General features: G+C 35.1%; 1 protein-coding gene across 3 annotated transcripts in view; it reads left to right on the top strand.

Moving 5' to 3' along the window:
* Positions 1-3,621: 3,621 nt before the first annotated feature.
* Positions 3,622-25,778, top strand: part of ADGRA3 (adhesion G protein-coupled receptor A3) — a 49,241-nt gene continuing 27,084 nt past the window's right edge. The window contains exons 1-8 of one of the 3 annotated variants that reach the window (XM_026079890.1): positions 3,622-5,747; positions 6,088-6,159; positions 17,213-17,284; positions 18,634-18,705; positions 19,619-19,690; positions 21,406-21,566; positions 22,720-22,933; positions 23,858-24,022. In XM_026079890.1, coding sequence (XP_025935675.1) covers positions 5,695-5,747; positions 6,088-6,159; positions 17,213-17,284; positions 18,634-18,705; positions 19,619-19,690; positions 21,406-21,566; positions 22,720-22,933; positions 23,858-24,022 — 881 coding nt within the window. In that variant the 5' untranslated portion in view covers positions 3,622-5,694. Of the gene's footprint in view, positions 5,748-6,087; positions 6,160-7,820; positions 7,923-17,212; positions 17,285-18,633; positions 18,706-19,618; positions 19,691-21,405; positions 21,567-22,719; positions 22,934-23,857; positions 24,023-25,778 lie in introns of those variants that run through there. The other 2 variants (XM_026079891.1, XM_026079892.1) reach the window with 2 other exon arrangements.

Consider the following 25,778-nt stretch of genomic DNA (forward strand, 5'->3'; position numbering starts at 1 on the left):
CAGATGGTTACTTTAGTCCAATTTTTGCTGATTGCAGGTTTCCCGGTCCTTAGAGTATACGACCATCATCATGAAATGGTCTGATTTATTTTCTACTTCCTCCGTCACTATTTGGGTCTTTTAAACTCTGTTCTGGAAGCTGTTTCAACATTCAGCTCAGAGTTACTTTATCTCCCATTCTTTGTACTTCTTGGATGCCATTTGGAATTTTTATAATAGTATTAATGGATTTGTAGATTGTAATAGTATCAGATGAAAGGTTTTGTCTGTGGAGTTTTGAGATTTCATTCTGAATTCCTGTCTAGTTGTTAAGTCTGTTTAATCTAGAACAAACCTTTTTTCACTTGGTGTTACATCACCTTATCCAAAAGGTAGAAACAAAACAAGCCTTTTTTTTATTGCTATATCAAAAAGAAAATGATGGTTACATCACATTTAGTATCCATTGTGACAACTCTTATTAGAAAAGAGAACAGACTTTGGGTTTGATTGCACAGTTAAGTTTTTCTTCCTAGCAACTGTGCCTCTGTTGCTGAAGGTCTGGGAAATAAATAAGGCACAGAGATGAATTTCTTTGCAAAGTTTTACTAAGTTCTTGTGCCATTTTGTGGAGGAGAACAGTAACAGGGCTTTCAGATCCAATGCGTGTTCAACAAAGGAGCGTTCCAGTAGTTTCTGGGATGGGTGAAGGATCTGGGTGGGTTTTTTTGGTATTCTTTATTTGTTTTGTTGTTTTCCTGAGGTGCACCCTTGCAGAACACCTCTTTGTCTGTACAACCATTCCACTCAGTCAAAGGAGAAGGAAATTTGTTGCTTTAAAATAACTTTGAGATGCTGTCATTATTCTACAACCTACTTCGCTGCTGCTTTTTCCTTCAAGTTTTGTGTGCTTAATTCCTGTGACTGTGACTGTATTTGCATCCTGTAGTTTCATATCTCACCTCGTGTTCTTATCTACCAGCTGGGCAAGCAGAATACGTTTGTTCTGAGCACATACTGTTGGTCATAAAAATACCTGATTTGGAGCTAGTAACATACAGAGCAACAGTGACAGGGGGCTATGAAAACACCTTGATAAGATCTCCAGGTACTCTAGGGTAAACATATTTTATGTTGTAAGGTCACCTGTTAAAACAGAGTTAAACAAAATGGAGCTGAGTATCTATCTTTTTCCCCCTAAACTTCTTAATAGTGGAAGTTAGCATATTTTCAGCATTACTTGCCTCATAGGAAACATTGTGGTCTTAAACTAGTAACTTAGCATTATTATTGATCACAAATAATTGCCTGTATCTAAGTGGTTCATAATAGTACATCACTTCACTGTACATTAATGGACACGAATTCTGAAATTGGATATAAAATGTCTACTTTGAAATAATGCTTGTGTTTTGTCCTCTTATGCCACATCCCTAAACACTTCAAATAATGTATAGACTAAATACATTAATAGCAAGTTGTAAACTTCAGTTTTTAAAGATTACACTTATAACATTTTTAAGTGTGATGAAATGCCTTAGGTTATATGGAGTGTTGTAAAATYTATCATTTATTGTACTAAACCTTTATGGCCAAGCAACTAACAGCCTCTGCAGAGAAAATACTAAATCAGCCTGACTGTAATTTGTTCATCACACTCCAGAGAGAAATTTACTTAGTGCGCACATATTCAAAGGCTTCTACTTTRGGCCTATTATTTTATAGGTGATGTCAGAAAACTAAGACTTTTAATGTTTATTTAGTTTAAATTTAATTCAGTCAATTAAAGCTACTTTTGAAGTGGCTTCTGCTCCTTTTTCTGGAAGAGGTACAGGTTCAATCAGTAGAGCTTAAAATGAAGTCAATTATAACTAAAATACAAATGATTTTTCTGCTACCAAAGTTTGTAGTTTGCTTGCTTGTGTTGACTTGGATGTTTTCTGGCTCTTGTGTTTATTAATAGAAATATACATTTATACAAATATAGGAAATTCCCCCTTTTCTGAATGTATTTTCATGTTTTTAAATTTTGTGATAAAGTAAACCCCCCGAAATATATTTGGAATGTGCTTAATAAAGGTATATACCTGACTGTTCTTTCAAGTATGTTTATTTAAAAAAAAAAAAATTCTTTAGTGTTGTAGTATCAGAAGAAAATGCTGGCCAGAACGTTGACCTGTGCAGGAAGCAGTGTGACTTGTTAGAATACTGTACTTTGTGTTTGCAGATTGCTCTTTTTTTCCATGTTGGTCCTACTTCTTTAAATTCTAAATCTTTTGATCATTTGCTTCCTTCTGGAAGAAGAAACAAAAAAGAAATTCTAATGTATCTGCATGCATGGTACGATATTTTTGTGCATCACCTTCCCTTTACTTTTTTAAGCTATTTTCTTTTTTTTGTTTTAAGTTCTTTAGGGAAATAAACTAAGCACTCCTGTTTGTTGGGTATTTGGAAACATGGCAACATAATGACATTTGTAGAGATTATGGTTCAGAGATTATTCCACAGTCTAGCTTCAAATACTGAAATATTAACAAAAAATAAAAAAGTATTTTTCTCGAGAAGGTGGGTATTTCCATGATGGAAATATTTTCAGTGAAATATGGGGGAAGGAGGAAACACTATAATTTATCCAATTTGACATGATAAGAAGTGTTAATATAACATTCTCCCCCCCCCCTTTTTTTTCTTAAAAGTAAGCACAAGAAGTTAATTGGCCAACATACACGATGCAGTATAGGTTAGTGTGGCTCTTCAGCAAGAGTGATGTTCAAGTCTGAAGCTTTTCAAAGGACAGTTAATTTCACCTAAGACCTGAATTACTTTCTTCACTGATTATTTAGGAAACTAATGTAACTGTCTCAATTTTGGCAGCTAAATCAGGTGAATGAATCTAAAATCAAATGCTAGCTAGTCCAAGGAACACACATACAACACTGTTAATTGCATGTGAAGTAATGTGAGYGCTGTTTGCTCATTTGAAGATTAACAGAATGCTGTAAATAGAGAACAGTTTTGAGAGAGAGCTAATAAGCTTGGCTGGTACTGGCCATTCCTAAAATGCCTTCTCAACCTCCTGATTCTTTAAGTGGACCCAGAATTTTTTCACAGTGGTTTTTCCGCAGTTTTGGGGGGGGGGGTGTTCAAAGTTGGTTGCATTTAAAACACTTGAAAATTATATAGCTAAGACTCATTAGATATTTTCAAGTGATGTAATTCATTGCCTGCAATCTGGAATTGATTGCACTATAAGTAGTCATGCAACGCTTTAACAAACCCCAGGACTTTTCTCATGCCACCCATGAGAAAGCAACACCAAAAAATAGTGATGTCTTAATGTTGCAGTACATTTGCTGAGCAAGCTTTGCTCTGTTTCCTAGTTAGTTCTGTACAGTCAATAGAAAAATGTACTTTAATAGCTATTAWCTGGGCAGTCTGCATACTGGCGATCTTAATTCCCTTTATTTTTGTTTCTGTCTCTACTTCAGATAACTGTGGGTTGTGTTTGGAATGATGAATTTCACAACTGTTGCAAAGCACCTGTGTATAGGTACCTATGTCAATGTTCTAAGCCCAAAATGCTATCTAAAAAAAATTAATCTTAAATTATATTTTCTAACTTAACTGATAGCCTTGTGATACCTTCCTGAAAATGAAGACTGAGGTATGACATAAAGGTAGAATTAAGGTTGTACAGAAGAAGATTATGTTACACAGTTTTTGGTACACTCGGTGTCAAAATGATGCTGTTTTCGTAGATGGGTGTTTCCATGTTTTAGTTTTATTCATGAATTACTAATTCTTGTCACTAGATAATAAATGTTATGCCTGGGAGGAAAGTGGTGGATTTTTTTGTTCTGTTTCTGGGGGGTTGTTTTGTTTTATAATGGGAACTGCAAAGGATGCCTGGACGATGTATCGGACTGGAAAGAATATCTCTTAGCAGTGCTTGTAAGTGCTGGAGTAGTAGATGGTGTTCACTAGAGAGTTTTTAGAAGAACTCAAGGATAAAAAAGTCAAATGATGAATGTCTGAACTTTTGCTTAAAATGAACTTGATTTCTCAGGGTTGGAGGGTGGCAAATGTATTGCTGACTTTTAGAAAGGCATCAGGAGTTCTGGGGACCTACATGCTTCTAAGTCTGGTGTTTTCACTGGACGAATCAGCAAAACTTATAATAAAGAATAGATGTGGTGGATATGTTTATCTACTTGGAAAATTTATCTCCCTGCAAATCTTTGGAATTCTATGGAATCAGCAAATGTATTTACAAGGATGATCCAGTTGATATGATGAGACATAGTGGCTTTTGCAGAAGGCTTTTTGCAGTCCCTTTCCAAAGACTTGTAATGAAAATATTATGTCAGCATAAAAGGGAAAATCATTGTGTGAACAACTAACTTGCTAAAAGATAAGAAGCAGGTGTAGGAGTAAATGGTTCTCCCTCTCAATGGAGAGAGGTTGGAGTGGAGTCTTAGAGGCCTGTAATCTACAATATATTTGTTAATGGCCTGTAAAATAGCGTGAGTAGGGGGTGATAGAATTTGCTGGTGAGTTACTTAACATAGTAAGGATGGGGGTCACCTGAAGAATTTTTGAAGAAACTTATGAAGCAGAATGACTGGACAATAAAATGTCAGAAGTAGCACATTGCGGAAAAATGAGAATCGTATTGGTAGGGGGGACAGTCCCATCTTCATATATAAAATGATGACCACTGAGCCGATGGTTAACACACAGGAATGACGTTTGATTTATGATGTAGTTCCATGAAATCTTCAGTTCAATTCTCAGAATCAGCAATAAAGGCAGATCAGGTGTTAGGAATCGCTAGGAAAATTATAGGAAACAAAACATAACATCATTATGCCACTGAGTAGATTCAGACTTGTCCACACATTGAATACTGTTTTCAATTCTGGTAGTCTTACTCTCAAAAATTTTTGAGATAATAAAGCTGGAAAGAGCTTAGAAATCATTAAGAAGGCACAAAATGACTTTCCTATGAGGAGTAATTAAGTAGAATATGAATCTTCCATCTGGCAAGAGACAATCTAGGATTCTACATAATTATGAGTGATAAAGAGAGGATAGATAGGGATTGATTACTGTTTGTTTCAGTGCAAGAACTAGGAAGCATCACATGAAGCTAGTGGGAGCTACATTTAAAACAAATGAGATGTCAGGTTCTTCATGTAATCGGGCATTGCTAAGGAATGTTGTGGATGACAAAATTTTACATGATTCAAAAGGAAAATGAGCAAATTCATGACAGAAAAGTTTAGCTATATAGAAACCAGATCCATCTAAGTAAGGAAACACCCAGCTATACAAGGAGTTTCCTAATTTGAGGATAATTGAAGGCTGTGAGAATCCTGAGAAGAATCGTATGCTTGTCCCTCTTGCTTACAGCCATTACTGGAGAGCTGGGTACTGGGCTAGAAAGACCTTATCTAGTTATTCATGTTGAAGAGGGAATTTGCAGCCATGTGGTTCTTCAAGGAAAGAAAAGAAGGCATGACTAGAAGTAGAGAAATGCTTGCTGAGCTTATTTACACATGTCTTAGTTCCTTCAGTAAGAGAAAAGAATTGCATTGAGGAGAAAGATGAATGCGTGAGGGACTCTGCTGGGAAAGGAGGCACGGCATGAGAGAAGCAACCAAGTGTTAAGGGCCTTGCTGTGACAGCAGAAGCAGCCGTGTGAGGAAATAGGGAATGTGCTTTGTGGTTTTGAGAACAGAAGTGGGTATGGATAAACAGGATGCTGAGTAAGTAGATCTGTTTTTATTTATACTTCATTTTCTGTTATCTAATTCTATTATTTTATTATGATAATCCTCTATGGGTAAGCTGTCTTTCATATGTTAATGATGTCAGCTTGCATGTTTTTTAGGGCACATAACATAGAAAATCCTCTTTTTTTCCTTTGTACTATTTGGGCAGTGCTGTTACATACACCTCACATAATTAACTAGGCATTGTAGTTTGACGTAAAGGCTGTTAAACAAAAAGATTGTGTAGAAAGCTTAGCACCAGAAGTGTAAGCTGCAGCAAATAATTGTATTGTCAAATTCGTAATATATTGATCTTGTCTATTTTTGTTTACAGGATTCTGAGTAACAATAAAATAACAGAGTTGAAGAATGGTTCCTTCTCTGGATTAAGCCTTCTTGAAAGATTGTAAGCACTTCTTTGAAAGCTGTTTTCACTTAAACTGAGTTGAATGTTGTTTTTTTTCATTAATACTTCTCACAACAAAAGGTCTTATTTAACAGATACGTTTCCCTTTTTTTTTTTGGTAACTGAAGAGTTGGCATGCTTAAGTATTTTCTTCATGAAAATAAATGTTATGTAACAACATAAAGGGAGTTTAGCAAAAGCTATTTCCCTGAAACTAGGTGTAAAAGAAGAAAATGCAAAAAGAAATACCTAAAYCCCACTTTGTCCAGGGCAGTAACTAAACGTGATGCTTTACAGGATGGTCGGGACTCTCAAATGCCTTCAGGCAAGGTTAGGGCAGTTTCAGTGGGAAGGGCTTACAAAGTGTCAAGCCCTTTTTCCAAATAAGTGTAAAGTATATTTAAAGTAGGAGATGGATGTAATGAAGACTCTAAATGGGACTATACGCAATGTAAGTTCATCGTTGACTTTCATAAGTTAACAGTTTTGCTTGTTACTACAACCCCTGTGTATACCAAACGTATGGGGGGAAAAATGGGAGCGAACCTGAAGGGCGTAACTTCTTTGACACCTCTTACTTCCTGTTTTAATTTTCCCTTTCAGATGATATTTCACATATGGGATAAGAAGAAGCATTGTAGCTTCTGTTACAGTCAGCTTTATTTCCAGCTGGTAGAAGGTCAGGATTGGCAGGTTCATCTACCTGAGAGTAAGCAGAAACATTAGAAGGTAGGGATTTTTCTAGGCCAGTTGACTGGGAAAGTAGCCAGTTTCATAATCATCTTGCAGCATCTAGGAAGAGTTCCAAAGGACTTCTGGCTTCAGGGGATTAAAAGTATTTTATTCATCCTCTAACACTTGAAGGTTGCAATCCCAGTCACCTGGCCTAAATAAATCCAAACACTTCCACCATTCCATCCCCCACATGCCAGAAGAAAGATCTGTCTTCTGTACTGATGAATAAGTTTATTGTAGAAACAAGTCTTTGTGCCAAAGAAGCAAGGCTATCAGCAGTGACTGCATTCTAGATCTCTGCACATTATTTTTGGCAAGGGTGCCAAAGGCATCCTTGCCCTAAGTAATAAAAGCATCTGCTGACAGTTGTTAGTTTTTGTAAGTCATTACAAGTTTCAGACAGGAAGTACTTGAAATTCTAATTAGTTGGACGTGATCATTTAAACTCCTTGTATGAATCCTAATCTTAATTTTATTTAAAATAATAACCAGTTTTCTTCCATTTAACTCCTGTCATTTAAAAAATTTTTTTGAAGTTATTTGTATGCCTTCTTTCATGATAAGGAAAAGAAACCAGTAAATAATCCATCATATTTTGGGTGTGTAAAATGATCTAGGATAGGCAATATTTTAGATTGTAAGGTGGTCTAATTTGAATGAGATAATGCACCTTCTTGTGTGCACTGGTGTAGGACTTAATACATCAGTGAATGCTCATTAATTATTTAGATATCTTCATCATAAAGGAAGAGGATAACTAGCAGGGCGTGTTGTTCATAAATGACCATTTTTTTGTGCAGAACTCTTATTTAAAAATTGTCTATTTAATCTTACCCAAAAGAAACCTTTCTGCTTTACATGCTCTTGTGACCTGTGCATGTAGCTTGAGGATGGAAACTAATCATGTGAATAAAATGATTTTTCAGACTTAAATGAATAAGACTTCCAGCTGACTCTGTCTTCCTGTGGGAATTGAAGCGGACAGTATACCCTTCCCTAAGTAAACCCAAATAAATCCAGTGTTTTCAGTGAGTTTGGTTGTGTTCTATACGATATTCAGTCATGATACTCAGCAGTTGGAGAAGACAGAAATACTGTAATTTCCCTGAGCGTTTTCCACAATTGGTATCAGACAGGACTTGAGCTCTGAATTTCTTGCCTTGAGAGTTTAGCCCCTTCCATATTCTGGAAGGGTATCAAGGTTTCACTGAGCAACCTTAGTTCTACCTTGAATATTTCAATGAACTAGACAGACTTGTAGATTCACTTGTAGGTTCCAATTGTGGCGGTAATGTTGTTTTGCTTTTAAAGTTAATGCAAACAATTTGAAGAAAGACAATTATGTATTTTGTTTAGATCTATTTATTCTGCACCCCATATATGCTTACCTGAGTTTAGAAATGGTTGTGTTTGAGAAAATAATACTGTGTGTGCTTCCTATACAGGTCTCATTGAGCTTCTAAAGTCTGCAAAATAAAAGATACTAAAAGTTAAAATAATTATTTTCTTTGTTGTATTTGTTCTACCTGCAGTGTTCGAAAAAAGAAAAACTTACTTGCTCTTAATCATATGCTGGAAAAGATCTATTGGCTGTATTTCACCCTTATTTGATTTGCTTCTTGACTGATGGGTTTCCAAGGATTTTTCTTTTGGAATCTCTTTTGTAGATTTTAATATTGTTGTTGTTTTTGTTGAAGTTTTTAACTTAGCCATGACACCTTCCTACTGATGGGGAAAAAGGTATACAAATGATGAACCAGAGACTGTGGTCTTTTTTTAAAAACTTCAGTTTTTATGTTAGTTTTTGCCAACCACAACTCCCAGGAAAAAAAGACTGTTTTCAAATGTTCTCTTTCAAGGAAGTGACCAGATAAGCCCACAATAGAAATGTTATTGCCATTTCCTTGATACTGAAAGCTTTCTAAAATGTGGACATGTAGCTGAAAACTAAAAAAGGCTAATGGATGCTTCTGTGAAAGAGAATATTTGACTGATGGTGGAATTGTGAATAGCTATGTACTGTTTCCTTCAAAAAACTCATGTAAAATAATCTCACCTCAATAGTAACAGACATCAGAGTTCTGGTGGATGTGAAGGGAAAAAAATAAGAGGAACAAGGGCATGAAGCTTGATTCTTTCCTCCTAAATAAAAATACACCTATTCTCTGCAGTGGATCTGCATGTCAGGTAGGGAGTAATCTTGCAGAGCAGTGTTTCTCTCCCCTGGCCTTCAGCTTGCTGGCAGAAATTGGAGTGCTCAAGTGTCTGGCTCTTTCAGACATGCAACAGAAACACCCTCCCAATTTTATAATAGTATGTCTGTATTTGGAATACTAAGCTGTTCTCTGTAGCATTGTTCTATCCTGGATTTCTGTTTTTCATGGATTTCTGTTTTTCTCACTGAATTCTTTACCTCTCTAATATGAAAACTTTAGAAATAAATGCAAGGGAAACTTTATTAACCAACCTAGGAGAGCAGAAACAGTCAAAGAACAAATAACCTTGTTTAGTAGTAAAAACTTTTTTTTTAAGGGAAAATATAATTACAAGTAGGCCAATATTTGAAACAGTCCAGTGTAGTCCGAGACACACTAAACAGAGTGCTGTGAATGTTCCTGGATATGCTTAATTTCGCTTACTTGCTTACCTCAGTCTGTGTCCGTTTTCATATGTGTTAAAGCTTTACTGGCTGATGTAACCACTAGTTTTGGCTCCCCTCATTAAACTATGATTTCAAATTCTAAAAATTTTAAATATTTTTTATTCACTTTCCAATGGGGATAATTATCACTTTACTAGTAGACTGTTGTATCTTTCAAGTGGGAAAGATAATATTAAGCTTATGAAGCTGTAAGACATTGAATAAATCCTCTTATTTTTCTAAAATGGGTTTTAATAGTGGTGGGTAGACTACAGAAGCAGTTAAATAAGTTATAAGTTTTGGTAAGGAAAACAAAAGTCATGCTTCTGTCACATTTATGAGATTGCATAAGCAGCTGACTAATTCAAAATAGTACCTTTAAAAGCAAAGAATGTGTACAGCTTGCTACAGAAAACGTTTGCTTTTAAATTTGTTTTATGTGCCAGAGTTTGGGGAGTGCATACAGTCCTTAATTGACCAGTAGCTCTTCTGTGGGTATTAATAGTTTAAAATAAATAAATAAATAAAAGGCACTCCTCAATAACTAAATATTTTAGACTTTATATTAAGTACTTTCAAACTATATTCCTTAATGTACACTATGATAATTTGCATGTCTCTAAAATTGCACCAGTTTTGGCAGTTTTCTGCTTGCTTTTTTCTTCTTACTGCTTACCCCCCTCCTACTCCTTTTTACCTCTTCTAGGCTTTTTTCTTTGTAGATACTCCTTTCCTCCTGCTTTTTAACAGATGAAATGGGGATAAAAGAAGTAAATTCAGCCAGGAATTAAATAGTTAATTCAGGCAGTAGCATCATCACTGTACAATACTGCTTATCAAAGGAAGAGATTCTATATGCCTTTAGTACTTGTTTGTTCAGTTCATGTAATGTTATACCTAATAGTGTTATAGGTAAACGYGACAAATTGACAACCACTCGGGCCAGGTTGCATAAATCCCAATTTAATAGAATAATTGAGCAAGTCACAAGTAAGCAAAACAGCGCTGGGCGGCCGGGGAGTCTCCTGCTCCACCAACGGCGCGCGCGATCCCCCCCCTCACAGTCTCCTTACATGCGATTCCAGCTCCGGGTATATGTGGCACTTCCTGTAACTTCTGCGGTTGCGCCGGCTGTTGCTAGGGTGTCTTCTTCAGCCCTCTGGTGGTCGTGGGGATGAAGGCTGGAGTCTTCCTCTGCATTGTGTGCCGTATTAGGCTATCTAAACTAACATTGCCGCTTCGCTAGCTCAGCTCAGTTTTCTCAGGCGGGGTACATGCCCCCCACCACAGGCTGTAGGATGTTCCCACAGATGTTCCCAAGGCTGTTTCTCGCTGATGTAACAAATTAGCACATACCACAATACAAGATRTTCCCAAGGCTGTTTCTCACTTTGATGCAACAAATTAGCACATATCACAATAGCATATATTTTTGCTGTATCTCCTTAATGCTTTTCTGGCAGAATTTGAGTGTATAAATGTTTTTAAACAAAGAGTTTTCTTTTTTAAAATTAAACTAATGTCAGGAACATGTACATGCATAATAAATATTTTTTAATTGCATTTTAAGCTATATTCTGAATCCTGATAGATTCACAACTGCATAATTTCATCTGTTAACACAGTGAACTTGTTTTCTCCTGTTTCTCGTCCTACTTTTGGGCAAGAACAGAAAATGTTTGTCTTGTTTAATGAAGTTTTACATATTTTTGTGAGTGGTTTCTGTGGGTTCTTTCAGTTCCTTAGGTAAACTTGAGCATATGGTATCTGCACCTGGCAAATTCTTGTCCATTAGGTTATCATTTTGTGCCAGCATGTTATCTGCTGACATCATCCTGTTTGACAGTTCCTTGCCTTTACTGTTAAGAGGGAGAGATTGTTTCGTCTGTTGTTTGCATGTTCCAGAATTATGGGGAACAACATTAAAAATGCTGACCCTAGACAGATATTTCAAATCTGTTTGTTTGTAGTTTTGTGTATGCATGTTAATTTATAAAAATGTAGATTTTTATAATGCATTATTTTGTGAACAGTTGGTAGGTTACCAAAATAAGAGTTTTGTTCTATGGGTGGATGAAATATTTATTAATTATAGTGGAAAACAGTTGTGCTAATGTCAGTACATCTACTCTGGTAGGAAGAAGTTCGTGTAAATAATGGCTGAATGATAGTAAGCAGGTCAAAGATTTTTACTACTATCAATAGTAATCCAAGTGTATATATGAAAGGATATCAAATATTACAGTCTCCACAGGCTGATGTTGTTAATGCTGTATTTTGCTATGTATTTCCTGCTGTTTAAACGTTTAGATAACTTCTTGCACAACCAATTTTTAACAGAGAATTTTTCATCTAGTAGATGCTTGATTTTATATGGCATTAACTGTAGTCCAGCAACTTAAAAGCAAACTGCTGTCTTCCATCCTGGGGCTAGTTGATGCTGCCTGTTGATTTTTGCCAGGATAAGAGAGATTACTTTATAAATTTATGAAGTACTATTTTTCTTTGTATGTGAGGGGGAGAGGGAGAAGAAAGAGACAGGCATGAAATTCAGTAAGTTACTTAGATAGCAAAAGAAGGGTTTGATATTTATTGAACTGAAAATAACGAGAAGGGTTTACCAATGTATTTATGGGATTTACTAATATACCATGGAAAAGGGCAGATATGTGGTGTGAAGGGTGTGTTATTTGTGAAAAGTCCTTTTTTTCTTCTGTCTGTTTTTACAGCACCAATCTACAGATATATGGATGCCTTAAATATAAATTGAATCATCTAATGGTGTTTCAGACAGTAACAACTTCTGATTTTAGTTCTTGTTATAGTGCTGCTGAGCATGGGGAAAGATGGACCTGGGTTCTAATGGTGAAATTGAACTTTTTTTTTTTTTTTTTNTTTTTTTTTTTTTTTTTAATAAGGGACTGGAAAGTGTCAGTGTTTCTTGTTTGAATATTATTGAGGAGAGAAATGGTTTTATAAGTGTCAGGACCTTGTGCTCTGTTCTAACCATAGTTTTGGTTTCAATTCTGGATGCTTCATCCCTTTGTTAGCTGCAGCTCTTCCAGGAGATGAGCCTGTTAGGTTAATTCTTTTCCACTTCTTCCCCCTGCTTCACAGGTAAGTTTTGAAAGATGAGTGGCAAGAGGGAAAATGTGGTTTTAGTCTTTGTTGAAAAATCTGTAATGTGAAATTGAATGGTTTGGACTGTTATGAACTATTGGAAATATCACAGAAATTAATTGAAGGAAACAGAACCAAACAGAAGAGTTTTTCTGGTTTGGGCTACTGTAGCTTTTGTGTAGTTTGCAGAGGTGTAGTAGTCAGAGGCTTTTTTTTTCTTTCTTCTTAATGATGCTGGCATTATATCTTCAAGAAATTTTGACTGCGTTGTAATTCACTGGTGAATTCTACAGCTAGTGTGATGTGGTGAGACACAGCAAAACAAAGTCGCTGTTGATTACTTTAGACGCAAGGAGCTGTAAAAGGCATACATAAGAACTAAAAAAAACTCTTGACTTTTTGAGTAGTAACAACAGCTTGTAAATTTTCATTTGCAAAGTGCCCATGGCTCAGAACTGTCTAGTGTCTCTTTTTTTTCTTGATTTCTTACAAACCTGGACACTCTCCAATTGCTTTCTCTTCTTGTATTTTTCTGTTTTGTTAAGATCATCCAAATCAGTGATGGATTAAATCCAATTTTCCTTTCCTAGGTATAGTTACTTCAATCTGGTGAAACAGCTCCAGCAGCACTTGATAAAATTTGAATATAGTGACCTGAAAACAATTCAAAATCTGAGATGCATATGCAGTAAAGTATTGGGCTTTCAGTTATCAACAGTTTTGATGGTAGCCTAAATATTTGGTTCACGGATGGTGAAAACTCAGTAAATTTAGGATCTCTCCCTGAAATGCAGCAGGCTATGTACAGTGCACAATTTAAATCATACACAGTGAATGGTGAGGAAACATAAAAAGCGTGTAATCAGTAATAAGCATTTATTGGATATGCCTACAAAGAATAGTTAATCTGTGCTCCACAGAGCTGTGGGAGGGCTAGGGTGGATTTATCCAATGCTTCATCTATTTTTGTAATCTCTTTGTTCCTTTTCTTCCCCCATTTCCTCTTTGAGAAGGCATTTTGCATATTAAGAGTCCATGGTAGCTCATTTTTCTCTGTCCTACATTAATTTCAAATTCTATTCAGGAAGAAAAGATTATTTAAAGGTAATTGGGAGGACTAAATAATGTACATATGTATATGTATGCATTTATGCACACAGTATAATAAGGTAATAACTAAGGCAGTCTTCATATGGCTGAGATAGAAAAGGGTYAGTTGTAATATATATATGTACACACACACAAGTAACCTTTAAGTATGGAATTTCAAGTAATTAATTTTTAAATACATATGCACGCACTGTAAAGTCGTAGGCAATTGGCCACTGAAACATTCAATTTTAAATTCAAATGAAATAAAAAAAAATTGTTGTTTAAATGGCAAACTATAGTCAAATTCAAGTATTCTTTCATTAGGATATTTTCATTATCTTAATAAAATATTGTTAAGAATAGTTGTCAGGCATTTAATATATATTTTTGCTTGTTATTTAAGTTGCTATTTGCCTACATTACTTAGTCAAAAATTTCAAAAATATTCTAATTGGACATAAGAAAATCTTTCGCAGTGAGCGTGAGTAGTTAAATGCTGAAAGAGGTTGCCTGATTACATGTTGGAATCTCCATTCTTGCAGATTTTTTCAGAACTTGACTCGACATGACAGCTGAGCTAATTTAGCTGTACTCTGAACCGAAGGTTGGACTATACGACCTGAACAGATCCTTTCAGTCTTAATCAGCTAGTCATCTTCCCTAAGAAATACAGGGGCATCTTCATGCACAGTATTCTGTAGATTTAAGAAAAAATTAGTGTATTTTTTATTGATTATCACAGAAAGATTACTCTACTGCCTGGCTTGTGTTTTATAGTAGCAGTATTTCTAATTGCTAAATGGAAAATGCAGTTGTTGTAAGATAAAAGATATGCTCATGAGCCAGAGCTTGGGGAAGTCATAATATCACCCTAACCGAAAACCTCTTCTGATAGATTTCTGTAAGTGTTTGTGTTTAAATAAACTTTTATTTGGACTAATAAATATCTATAACTATATCTTGTTGGTTGAGCTTTGCCAGAGAAAAATAATTAAAGTCAGTGGATAAGATTATTAAATTCCTGTTGCTAAAAATTAGTAGTTCTGTTGACACGTATTTATGAGTGGTAAAAACAAAACCAAAAACCTCAAAGCCAAACACAACTTTCTAATGAGACTGTATTGCCCCTTCTCCCCCCTTACATGAAAATAATTTCAAGTTTGTTAATTTAGCAGCAGCTGTTCTTTATTTAGAAACTAGCCTAGATCCTCGAGCCCTAACAGTTTTACCAGCCTGAGTATCAACATCTTTTAGTATTTCTGAAGAGCTGCCAAACATGTCAGCACTGTGTTAATTTTGTACTCTTTAATTGTCTCTTATGTTTCACGGTTTTTATTTGCTAATATTTTAGAGAGATGGGACACAAAGCTAGTGCTTTCTAATGACTGCTGCTGGGGAAAAAAAAAACAAAACAAAAAACCAAAGACTCCCCAGCTGTTGCAGTTAGAGGTTGAGAAAGAGCTAACAAATGCTTTGTGTATTCAGGATGACTCTTTTTTARTTACTTTGATATGGTTGTTCATTAATGCGTTGCTATGCACTATACATTGAGTTTCATAGCTTTTTAGAAGAAATTTATTAATTCTAATGTAAGTATCCTTCTAATGGCATATTAAAGGGGGGAGGAAGAAAATATTGTGTAAAAACTAGACTAGTCAGTTTTTATCAGCTAACCATGTAGAAGCAGATAGCAGAAGTAATAAGACTTTTGCTTTTAATCCTCCCACTCCCCCCACCCCCAAGACAATGGATTTAAACAAGACATTTCAGGGAGTAATGCTTTGAATTAAAGTAATGAAATTCAAGATCACTAATAATCTAGATTAGTGGATTTCTAAGGCATGCTGTCAAGGCTTTTTTTTTTCCCCTCAGATTTTCCACAAGGAGATTTTCTATTTAAGTGGTAGTTGCATGATTTTAAACTAAAACTTTAAAATTCAAACAGTAAGTATCATTTATTCTTCCTTGTCCCAAAGACTGATGATGACTAAGTGATGGATAATATTTGGTTTTCGCAGATTCATCATGGTCTCAATACCTGATTTATGTGCCTACTGAGAGAGGCCTAAAAACTTTACAGTTCTGCATCTTCCTAACATTGCTTAGGAAGGAGCTGGCAGTCCCTGCTAGAAGTGTGTGTGTATATCAATATTATAATTTAATTTTAAAATTAATTTATGGTAAGGTAAATGTAATCAATATTTAAATAATAAGGTATTACTTTAATACTTCAAGTATTTAAAATGTTTATACATATTGAATGAGGCACTGAGGCATGATCTGTGGTACCATGGCATTGCCTGTTGCACCAAAGCTACAAAGTATTGCTTATTTATCTGGCTGCAGGATGAGGATGCTATTGTTTAATCTTGGTGAATTTATTTTTTCATTATGTATATTTCTGTGTTGGTAGATTGATTAATCCTTTTGCACTGTGKTTTTTTTGGTAGAATTATTAATGTTGTGGTAGATTTAGGAGATGCTTTTTCTGTCACCACTTGCTAAAACTTTGATTTTGATTGGAATTAGGAATTTTGTTTTCAAATGCAAAATATTTGTATATTATGAAAAAATCAGGACATTTCCTTGTGATAATAAAGGCAAGAGAGGTTTCAGATGACAGTATAGTACAAGTTTTGGATGAATAAGGATGCAGAAATATTTTTGGCATTCATGCAGTGATAAAGGTTGTTCAAAACTGTAGATGCTGGCAGACGTTTTCTGTGATATTTAAAACTACAGAATGTCTGTAAAATATCTCGAACTAAAACGCCTGTATCACTTGTACAATTAATGAAACAGTTTAATGACATAGTCACTTTAAATCGCTCTTTGCAATCTCCTGTTCTGGAAACTTCAGATTTTAAATCTGTGATCTGAGTGGCTTTTTTTTTTTTTTTTTTTCCTTCCCCACCAGCTTTATTTGGGATTCTCAGCCAAGGCTTTGATTCTGTGCCAGTAACATTGGTTAACATTGGTTATCCTTCAGCAATGTTGGTTATCTTTTCTTGGAAGCTTTCAGTGTTGTATCTTTTTGCTGCATTTTTAGGATTGTGATTTGCTGCTCGTTAGATATTGGGCAACACTAAAGTAACAAAATTAGACTCTGTACTAAGCAGCGTTGTACTGTTTAATGAGCAAATATACTCTGAGTAGCTATAATCTCTTCTGACAGTATGGTAAAATATCTTTGACTATATACCCTTCCGTTTGCTGCGAATTGATAGAATATTTAAAGGAACACACATGTTTATATTCCTCTTCCTAGTTAAGAACAAAATGTAACCAATATATTTCAAAATTTGGAAGTCTGTGTTTAAAAAAAAGTAGAAATGTGYCGTGGGTATTGTGTGTGTTATTTTCAGACAAGTTGGAACAGGTTAGGTATATCTTTGTATGCATGTATATGTTTGTACGTAAAAGGTCAGTTTGTGATAAATACAGTGTCTTAATTTTTCTCCACAGGGACCTTAAGAACAACCTCATTAGCACTATAAATCCAGGAGCTTTTATGGGGCTTTCATCTCTAAAAAGACTGTAAGTAGTATGCCTAGCTAGTCANAAAAAAAAAAAAAAAAAAACACACACACAAAAAAAAAGGTGTGTGGATGTGTCTCATGGTTCTGGAAATTTAAAGACAATGAAACTGTTATCTCTTAAAAAATTGGATAAATATAACAAAGGAGTCATTGCCAAACTGTCGACGTAAAAGTTCATATTCCTGCTTTCCGTCTTATGACGAAAGAACATCTACCGCTTGTGGCTTGGCGATCTCCTGATCGGTCCCGGTAAACGTGTTAAGCCCGGCCCGGCCTGGCCCCTCTGTGGTTTGTTCCTTGCTTTCTGTGTTCTTCTCCTCTGTCTGTGGTGCGGCCGCTCGAGACGTTCCTGGCCGAATGATGATTCGGAGCTCTGATGCCATTCCATGGTGCTTTGTTAAATGTGATTTTTCCAAAATATTGTAGGAGAACACAGAGTCCCTAGATAACAGTGCTGTTACAACTGCTTTATTAAAGTTTGTGCCAACATTTCTGTTAGAGCGTTTTGGAGGGATCTATACCTTGACTGAAAATTCTGTCCCTGATGAAACTTGAAAAACAAGCCCTGAGCATGACAGACATCCTTTTGTTTTTTCTTATTTATTTATTTTTCTCCCCTCYGATTTTCAAAATATCAGGGGCAGCTTTTAAGTTGCAGAAGTCTTGGTGAATTTTTTTTCAGGCCTTCAGTCAGCATGCAGCTTTCCTTCTTAAATATTCAGAGTCTTTATGTTTCTTTGTGACTGGTCGGATGATCTGGCTCACTTAAAAGGAAATTTTGTTGGTAACTAAACTTTTCAAAACCTCAGAAATCAAGCTGAAGGACCAATTCTGGATCTTTGTTACTTGGAAGCTTAATTTTTATACCTTTAAAGCTGTTTGGCAATTTGACTTAAGACCTATATTGTGGTATATAATAATTATCGTATATAATAGAAGGTCATTATGGTATACAATAGAAGAGGTCATATTTATATAAAATAAATGCACTGGTGGTGTAGATATTCTTTGGCCAGTGAAAAAAATTGAGCAATGTAGTTTATGTGAATATATTATTAAAAAAAAATAAAAATAAAAGGCAGCTTGCTGCTTAGTGATGTAAGCAAAGGCTAGGCTCATTTAATACAGGCAAACCATTACTACTTTAGAAACGAAACAGGGACTGCTGTCTGTGTGCATGGGTGCATACCCACACAACAGCACCTTTTGATGTTGCTAAAAAAGACTAAATGTAGATATGATGCAATCCATTACTCATGAATATTAGTTGTGAAGCACTTCAGTCTGTAGACTCTGTCATTTTGAAATGAAACAATTTATTCTAATTTTGCTTTTTCCTTTTTTTAGAGACTTAACTAATAACAGAATAGGCTGCCTGAATGCAGATATATTTAGAGGACTTGTAAATCTTATTAGATTGTAAGTATAATTTTGTTGTGCCATAATTTCACTTTTCATGCAAGTTAACCTTCTTTGTTTCAGTGGGAATATATTTACTTAGTTTTAGGTATGTGCTTAAAAGACGTGGAGCAAGCCCCAGGTTGTGGTTTGTTACTCAGTAGCAAGCTTATTTAAAAAAAAAAAAAAGGGAGGGGGAGATTGCAACCAAACCCCTATTCAGTGGGCTGTCTGCTTTGCAACCTTCCTTCTGCAGGTTCTCAGAATGTATAGTGGAAAAGAAAAAGTGACAGATTGTACAAAATACTTTCCTAGAAAAATATTTCAGGATTATACAGGCTGTAAATATTTATATCTTCTACTGCAGCATCAGTATGACTGTCCTTTGCTGGCTTTGTTGCATGTACTGTAGTTTTTCATTTACATAAACAAAGTAACCTCTAAGATTATGGAAAGTTTCTTTGCCCTAGTTACGATGCTTGTGTGGTGCTTTCCCTTTTTAGAGAACATGAGATATAAAATGTTTTCGTTAAGTATTCTGCAATATCTAAACATTTTCTTACAGTGTGTTAATARTAACACCTCAGTTATCTGTCTACAGTGAAGCTAATTTTATATTTCCTGAAGCTTATACCAAACATGTGCTAGCTGTTGCTTTAAATAAAAATAAATATTTGCTTTGAATCCTTATTTCCAATCTTAAAATTTTTCAGCTAAAAGGGAAATATTGGAGAACTCTTTGTTTGGGGGATTTTTGCTAGGCTATCAAACCTGATATGGTCTTTGAAGCCTTATAAATTAAGACACTGTGTCCTTCTAATTGTATCTTGTATGTTTTAAAATAATGCTATTTTGAAAAGGGAACTTATTTAAATAAATTCCAAATGTCAGTTGCTTGAACAAGAGTTCAAATGATTATACTTTTATCTTTTAGAAATCTTTCTGGAAATCTGTTTTCTACACTCACACAGGGAACATTTGATCATCTTGGTTCGCTAAAGTCTCTGTAAGTAGTGGTTCCTTCTCATCTTAATTTGCATGATCATTTGTGTTCTTCACAAAAGACATTTTATAAATTATAATCACAAAACATGTTTCCTAAAACACTGTTTTGAAGCTAAAAATGTCCAAATCAAAATACCCATAGTATTGCAGATTGTGAACAATAGATTCCTACATTAATGTGAATACTCTCACTTGATAATATTACAGTTTTGTTTTGTATTTTTAACGTAACAATAGTTGTTTATTTGAGTAGGTGTGTGGGAAGTGTAGATACAGATGTTTGCATGAGCATTTAAATAACTTTCTTCCAAACGTGCTATTTGTCACATGACTCTGAGAGAGCAGAGCTATACCAGCATCCAGACTTCTGAAAATTCTACTCTGTAGGTACTGCTTATTACTTTATTTAAAATAAATACCATCTTAAACCTTACTTTTTTTAATAAAGGGAACAAATACTTCTAAGGAAAACTTAGTTCTTGAAGAACAATAGAGTTTAGTTACACATAACAGTGGGTACATATCAACCTCACTTTTTTTTTTCTTGCTCTTTTAATTTCATATGAACTGTAATGCTGTGTAAGGAAGGAAATAAATGAAAAATTATTAGTGCTGATTATTAGTTTACATTTTTCATGGCCATCGTGATGGCTGGCTCACCATACTGGGACTTTCTAAAAGCTCTGACTTCTTCAGGCTTTGGCATTGAGTTAATTTCTTGTTTATAAAGGCAAAAGCTTTCCCCCGGCTCCTGATAATTGTTCATAATTTGTTATTCCTCGTATATTAATTGTGTACAAAAATAGTGCTGTCTAGAACACCACAGGTCTAAAGAGAACCTGGATATAAGTGCTTCTATTTTAAAATGTGTGTGTTTTTAGGATCCTGTGAACAAAGACCAAACAGAGTTTCAGATTAAAAAATCATATTAAAGATTCAGATTAAAGAATGTTAATTGTCTTTGAAGTGTTCTGCCTGTGATGTGACACTATCCTCTAGACATTTGTAAAAAGAAAAATAAATTAATAGTAAATGATATGTTATTAATAGAGGTAAAAACAATGTAGGCACAAGGACCTTTGATGCATTTTTAACTGCATCTAAACAGATAAAATATTAATGTCATCTTTTAATTTTGCTGACTGCGACAGGCATTTTTATGGGGGATTTGGTATATCATTTTAGTAGAAAGTGTTAAATTACATCGATTTTATGAATCAATTAAAATCCTATATCATTTTCATATAGTGCAGAATAAAACTATCGTGGGGAGTGTATGAGTAGTGGCTCTCATAAGGGAAATAGGTGATAAGATATTTTTATATTTCTATAGATTTTACTGTTAAAGCATTTGAGTGCTAAAATAACTTTTTGTCAGTGAGGTGTGTTTTCTCTGTTCAAGCCATTGCTTGTTATTGCTCACTTAAGCAGCATAAACTCTCTTCATTAAAAAAAGATATATATTTCATATACAGATATTAGACACTTCATATTTACAATTGGAATTCCTTTTCTTGGGATGTGTAAACCTGTTCTTGAGATGGTAACATGCAGAGTGTGCTCTTTTAATGCATTTGTAGGTCATGCTTGTGTATTAAGTCTGACCACTTGTTGATGAACTATATGTGACCGTGATAGGCACTCTAAAGCTCTTTAAAAGGTTTTCAGAACTCTGAGTTGTATTTTATCATTGTGAATACCCCTTTTGTGTTGCAGAGAATTTCAGACTGATTACCTTCTTTGTGATTGTAATATATTGTGGATGCATCAGTGGTTAAAAGAAAGAAATATAACTGTACGTGAAACTAAATGTGCCTATCCCAAGTCACTTCAGTCACAAACAGTAACTGGTGTTAAGCAGGAGCTTCTGACCTGTGGTAAGCATTCCTGACAAGCAATACTTATTTTCTAATACATTCTCTATTCCGTTACTATTGGTACACGGTTTGTTTGTTTGTTGCTCTGAAATTTAGCATTTAAATGAAAGTGATCATGATTCTTTTTCCAAGGCTGACCTTTAGTCCTGAGCCAGTTGTTTGTTTTTTGGAAATAAAATTGGTGATTTTAAATGTTAGTCTGTAGAAATTAAGCATGAGTGGCACTCTTTAGGGATAAACTCTGTTGCTTGCTAAACCTTGTTTTAAGGGGTTTTTACCTAAACTTAGGAATAGGAAACTGATGGCTTTTTTCCTTGTTTCCAGAGTTTAGCTGTCTCACTTCAGACATGCAATTTATTCCAAGCCCATGTTTCTGAAGTTAAAAGATCTGTGTTTGTTAAGTTATTTTTTTATTTGGTGATTCTGTTGTTGACTGGTCTCCAATGGAAATAAAAGGGATAGGGAGAGTGAGTGTAATGGCTTCCTCTGTCCTGGTCAGTTATCTGATTCAGAGCTGCATGCAGGAGTAGAAAACTCGTGAGAAAATCAGTCATTCTGGCAGTGTTTTAGCTAAACTTTTTAAACATCTGAGGCATAAGAGCTAGTTGTGCTCTACCAGTAGAAAAGAATATGCTGCAAAGAGAGAGGAGTAAACAGATGAGGAGAGGGATAGCAACCTCATAAGCTGCCATGGCAAGATTTGATAAAGATTGTTCTTCAAACCCCTACGTATTAGAGGTTTCTGACAATGGTATCTTATTTTGATGAAACCTTGATCAGCTTGCTTAACTACTTTGTTAGAGCTATTCTGTCTGGCAAAATAATAAAACATACATCTTTGTGATTTTTAAGTAGTAATACTGAGATACTGTGAAGAAATAAACCCATAAACGGTTATTTTTCACTGCAGTTTAATTTTCACTTTTGAAATTTATTGCATTAAAGGAAAACAGCTTGAAAAAGGATTTGCCAAGAATTTGAATTTTCAAGATCTGATGCATCATATGTAGTTTTATGTAAATCTTGTGAGCTTTAGCTGACAAAAGCTTATATCAACAACTGATATCCAGCTAGTGCTGTTTTCTCCTCTTTTGATAAATGTGCTTATAATGGTTTCTAGCTGTTAATTGTGTTTTTATTTCATGAATTCTAGAACCTCCTCTTGAATTACCATCTTTCTATATGACACCATCTCACCGTCAGGTTGTCTTTGAAGGAGATAGTCTACCCTTCCAATGTATGGCTTCATATATTGATCAAGACATGCAAGTKCTGTGGTATCAGGATGGAAAAATAGTTGAAACTGATGAGTCCCAGGGTATTTTTGTTGAAAAAAATATGATTCATAACTGCTCACTGATTGCAAGGTGAATCCTTAAAAGAGAACCTGTATTTCCCATCCCCCATTTCTTGCTGTATCTGATTTAGTAACTGTTTCAATTGCAAGTAAGTGCCTCTTATCCTCACTGAGCGAACGTATGTGCAGTCCTATGTAGACAGAAACTTCCCTAGTGGGGAAGTAGTCTGTGATTTCACACATCATCTCTTAAAATATCTTGTTTTGGTCACTATTGTTAACTATTAGAGGAGGAACTACTACTGTCTGATTGGACAATTCCTGTGTAAGGAATTACCAAACACTGTTTGCATAAAAGAAAATGATAGTTTATGGTGGGATACATTTGTTCTCTTAGAACGTTAAAATAATGAGAACAAGGCTTTTAAGTGAACTATTCACGTATTCTTTCCTCTTCTCTTTGAGTATGCCATGATTGATAGCACTGAAATTCTCCAACAGAGATAAGTAGCAGTGCCTCCACCTGCAGCAATTTTTTGACTCATTCAGCATCTCCAGAGTGATCCTATATTCTTTAAATGTATTAAGAAAATTAGGGCATCTGACTTTATCACAAGTTTTGCATTTTCAAAGTTATTTTAGTTTGTCGTTTCCACAACAACTATTTAGAATTTTGTGTTGAAGAGTGGTGATAACACTTGGGGAATTTGGACTTCTCTTCTTTCTGAAGTCAAGAAACTTTGTTCCCTTGGCTATTGTTTTTCTTTCATTCCTTCACATAATTGAGAGTTAGAAGAATACTAAATATTTCTCTGTTACCTTTAGTTCATTGATTCATAAATAGTTCTGAGTTTTATAAGTCATTTACAATTGTATATAATTGTTTGCTTCTTCCGTTGTCTTTTTGTGCTGTATTCATCTCCTGGTAAAAGCTTATGTTTATTTTGTTGCAAGACTGGTGATTTTTATTTTTACTTTTTTTTAATTTACCCAGTGCGCTGACAATTTCGAACATTCAGGCTGGCTCCACTGGAAACTGGGGTTGCCACGTGCAAACCAGACGTGGAAATAATACAAGGACAGTAGACATTGTGGTTTTAGAAAGTTCTGCGCAGTACTGCCCTCCAGAGAGGGTTGTGAACAATAAAGGAGATTTCAGGTTGGTAACATCAATTTTGTTTCAAAGGAGGAAAAAAAGTCTACCTAACACTCTCCCTGCCTTCCCTAAATTATTGTGCTTAAAAGGCATCTATTTAGATGTTCTTTTGTAAATGGTATGTAACAGATTTTTAGTTGTGCTAAACTAGTGTGTATTGAAAGAAGTGCACACTATACTGTGAAATCCTAAACTTTGAGCTTTTTAACCAGCACCTTTGGAAGAGATGGAAAGTAAGTTATAATATTTTTGAAATGTATAAATGAGATTAATGGAATAGAACAATACTTTTTAGACTATTTGTAAATTAGCTTTAGAATGCATACTGATTTGGGCTTGTCCACCAGGTTTACATTCTGTTTTTAAAGCTCTCCTGCTCCCATACAGTCAAATCACTATGGCTCATAAAATATATCTATTTTTTTCCTCTTAATATTACAGTAAATAATATGAATACTGTTTCCTTTTTATGATGGTTGAGACTGTAGTGGCAGCTCTGATATTCTGTAGTGTTGGATGTTGCAGAGTATTTTGTCTTTTATTCTTATCTCTTCACCTGTTTTCCCTTTTCTGATCTTTCTGCTGCTGGTCACTCTAACAACACGTTACTCCTGGAGGTGCCAGCTGTAACAGATAGCTTCTGTATAGATTCTCTATAAGTAAGGTAATTCCCTTTATAACTACTCTGTGTTGTACCTCCCTGCAGTAGTACCTGCTGAGAATTAGTGTATGTTGTTAGCATATGTCCTTAATACAGTTGGAGGGTTTTTTTTCAATGTAATAACTGCTTTTGTCCAGTTATATGCTCCATTTTCTTCTGCTGCTTGGGTATGTTGGCCTTTTGTTTGCTCTTTTGTTTACTTTTACAAACTTCTTCCTTTCCCTGTGTACGTTAGGGTTCTTTAAAGTTTTTTTTCTTTCTGTACAGATAATCTAAGACCATTAATCTTTTATTTTAAGAAATGAAAAACAAGTTAAATAATGTTGCTGGGACATAGTTTGTGGGGGGAGAGAAGACAAGCTTTCAAGTGCAGAAGGCCTTCTCCAGGTTTTAGCAAAAATTCAGGTAAAGTCCTGGCTGAGAACATTTGTTCCAAGTTCGTCGTCTTTATGTTCATCAGTTGGACAATTTGAGAAAATGGGTAGCTGGTGTCTGGGGAGTAATAAGGGAAGAGGTGGTAAGATCATTTGCTCCACAGAGGCAGTCTGGAATTCCTGAAGAGCTTCACTTTCACACTGTAATGAATTATTTATATAAGAAGCATATCCTCCCCTTACACTGTGGTGGTTGCCACTTCAGGAATGAGCATTACATCAGGAAATGAGAGCTTCCTGCTTAAGAGAAAAGGTGAAGAAAGTCAAACAGATGCATGCAGTATTCACCAAAGAGCATATACATCTATTTAAATCACTTATATATTTTTTTATGATACAAGTGTGAATTGTTCTTCTTTGATTTGCCATTAGAGGTGAAAACAGATGGTAAAAGCTTATTTGAAAGTGTTTTCCATTAAATTAACCTATGCTGTTCAGTGATTGTTCAGTGTAATAGGTTTTTCCCCCTCTGGAATTCAGCGGAAAGAAATAAGATTTCAGGAAATGTTCAGTTTATCAGAAGGTTCACTGTGTCTTGGGCTTACTATAACAGACTCCCATTTGTAGATTAGGTAGAGTAATACTTAAAGAGTAATTTTTCACCTTTTGAGACCATATGGAATTCAGGCTTTGACTAGTGAGAAAATGGTTCTGAGCAGATGGC

This window comes from Apteryx rowi, unplaced genomic scaffold (genome assembly GCF_003343035.1).
Source record: "Apteryx rowi isolate R43461 unplaced genomic scaffold, aptRow1 scaffold_502, whole genome shotgun sequence".
NCBI lineage: Eukaryota > Metazoa > Chordata > Aves > Apterygiformes > Apterygidae > Apteryx > Apteryx rowi.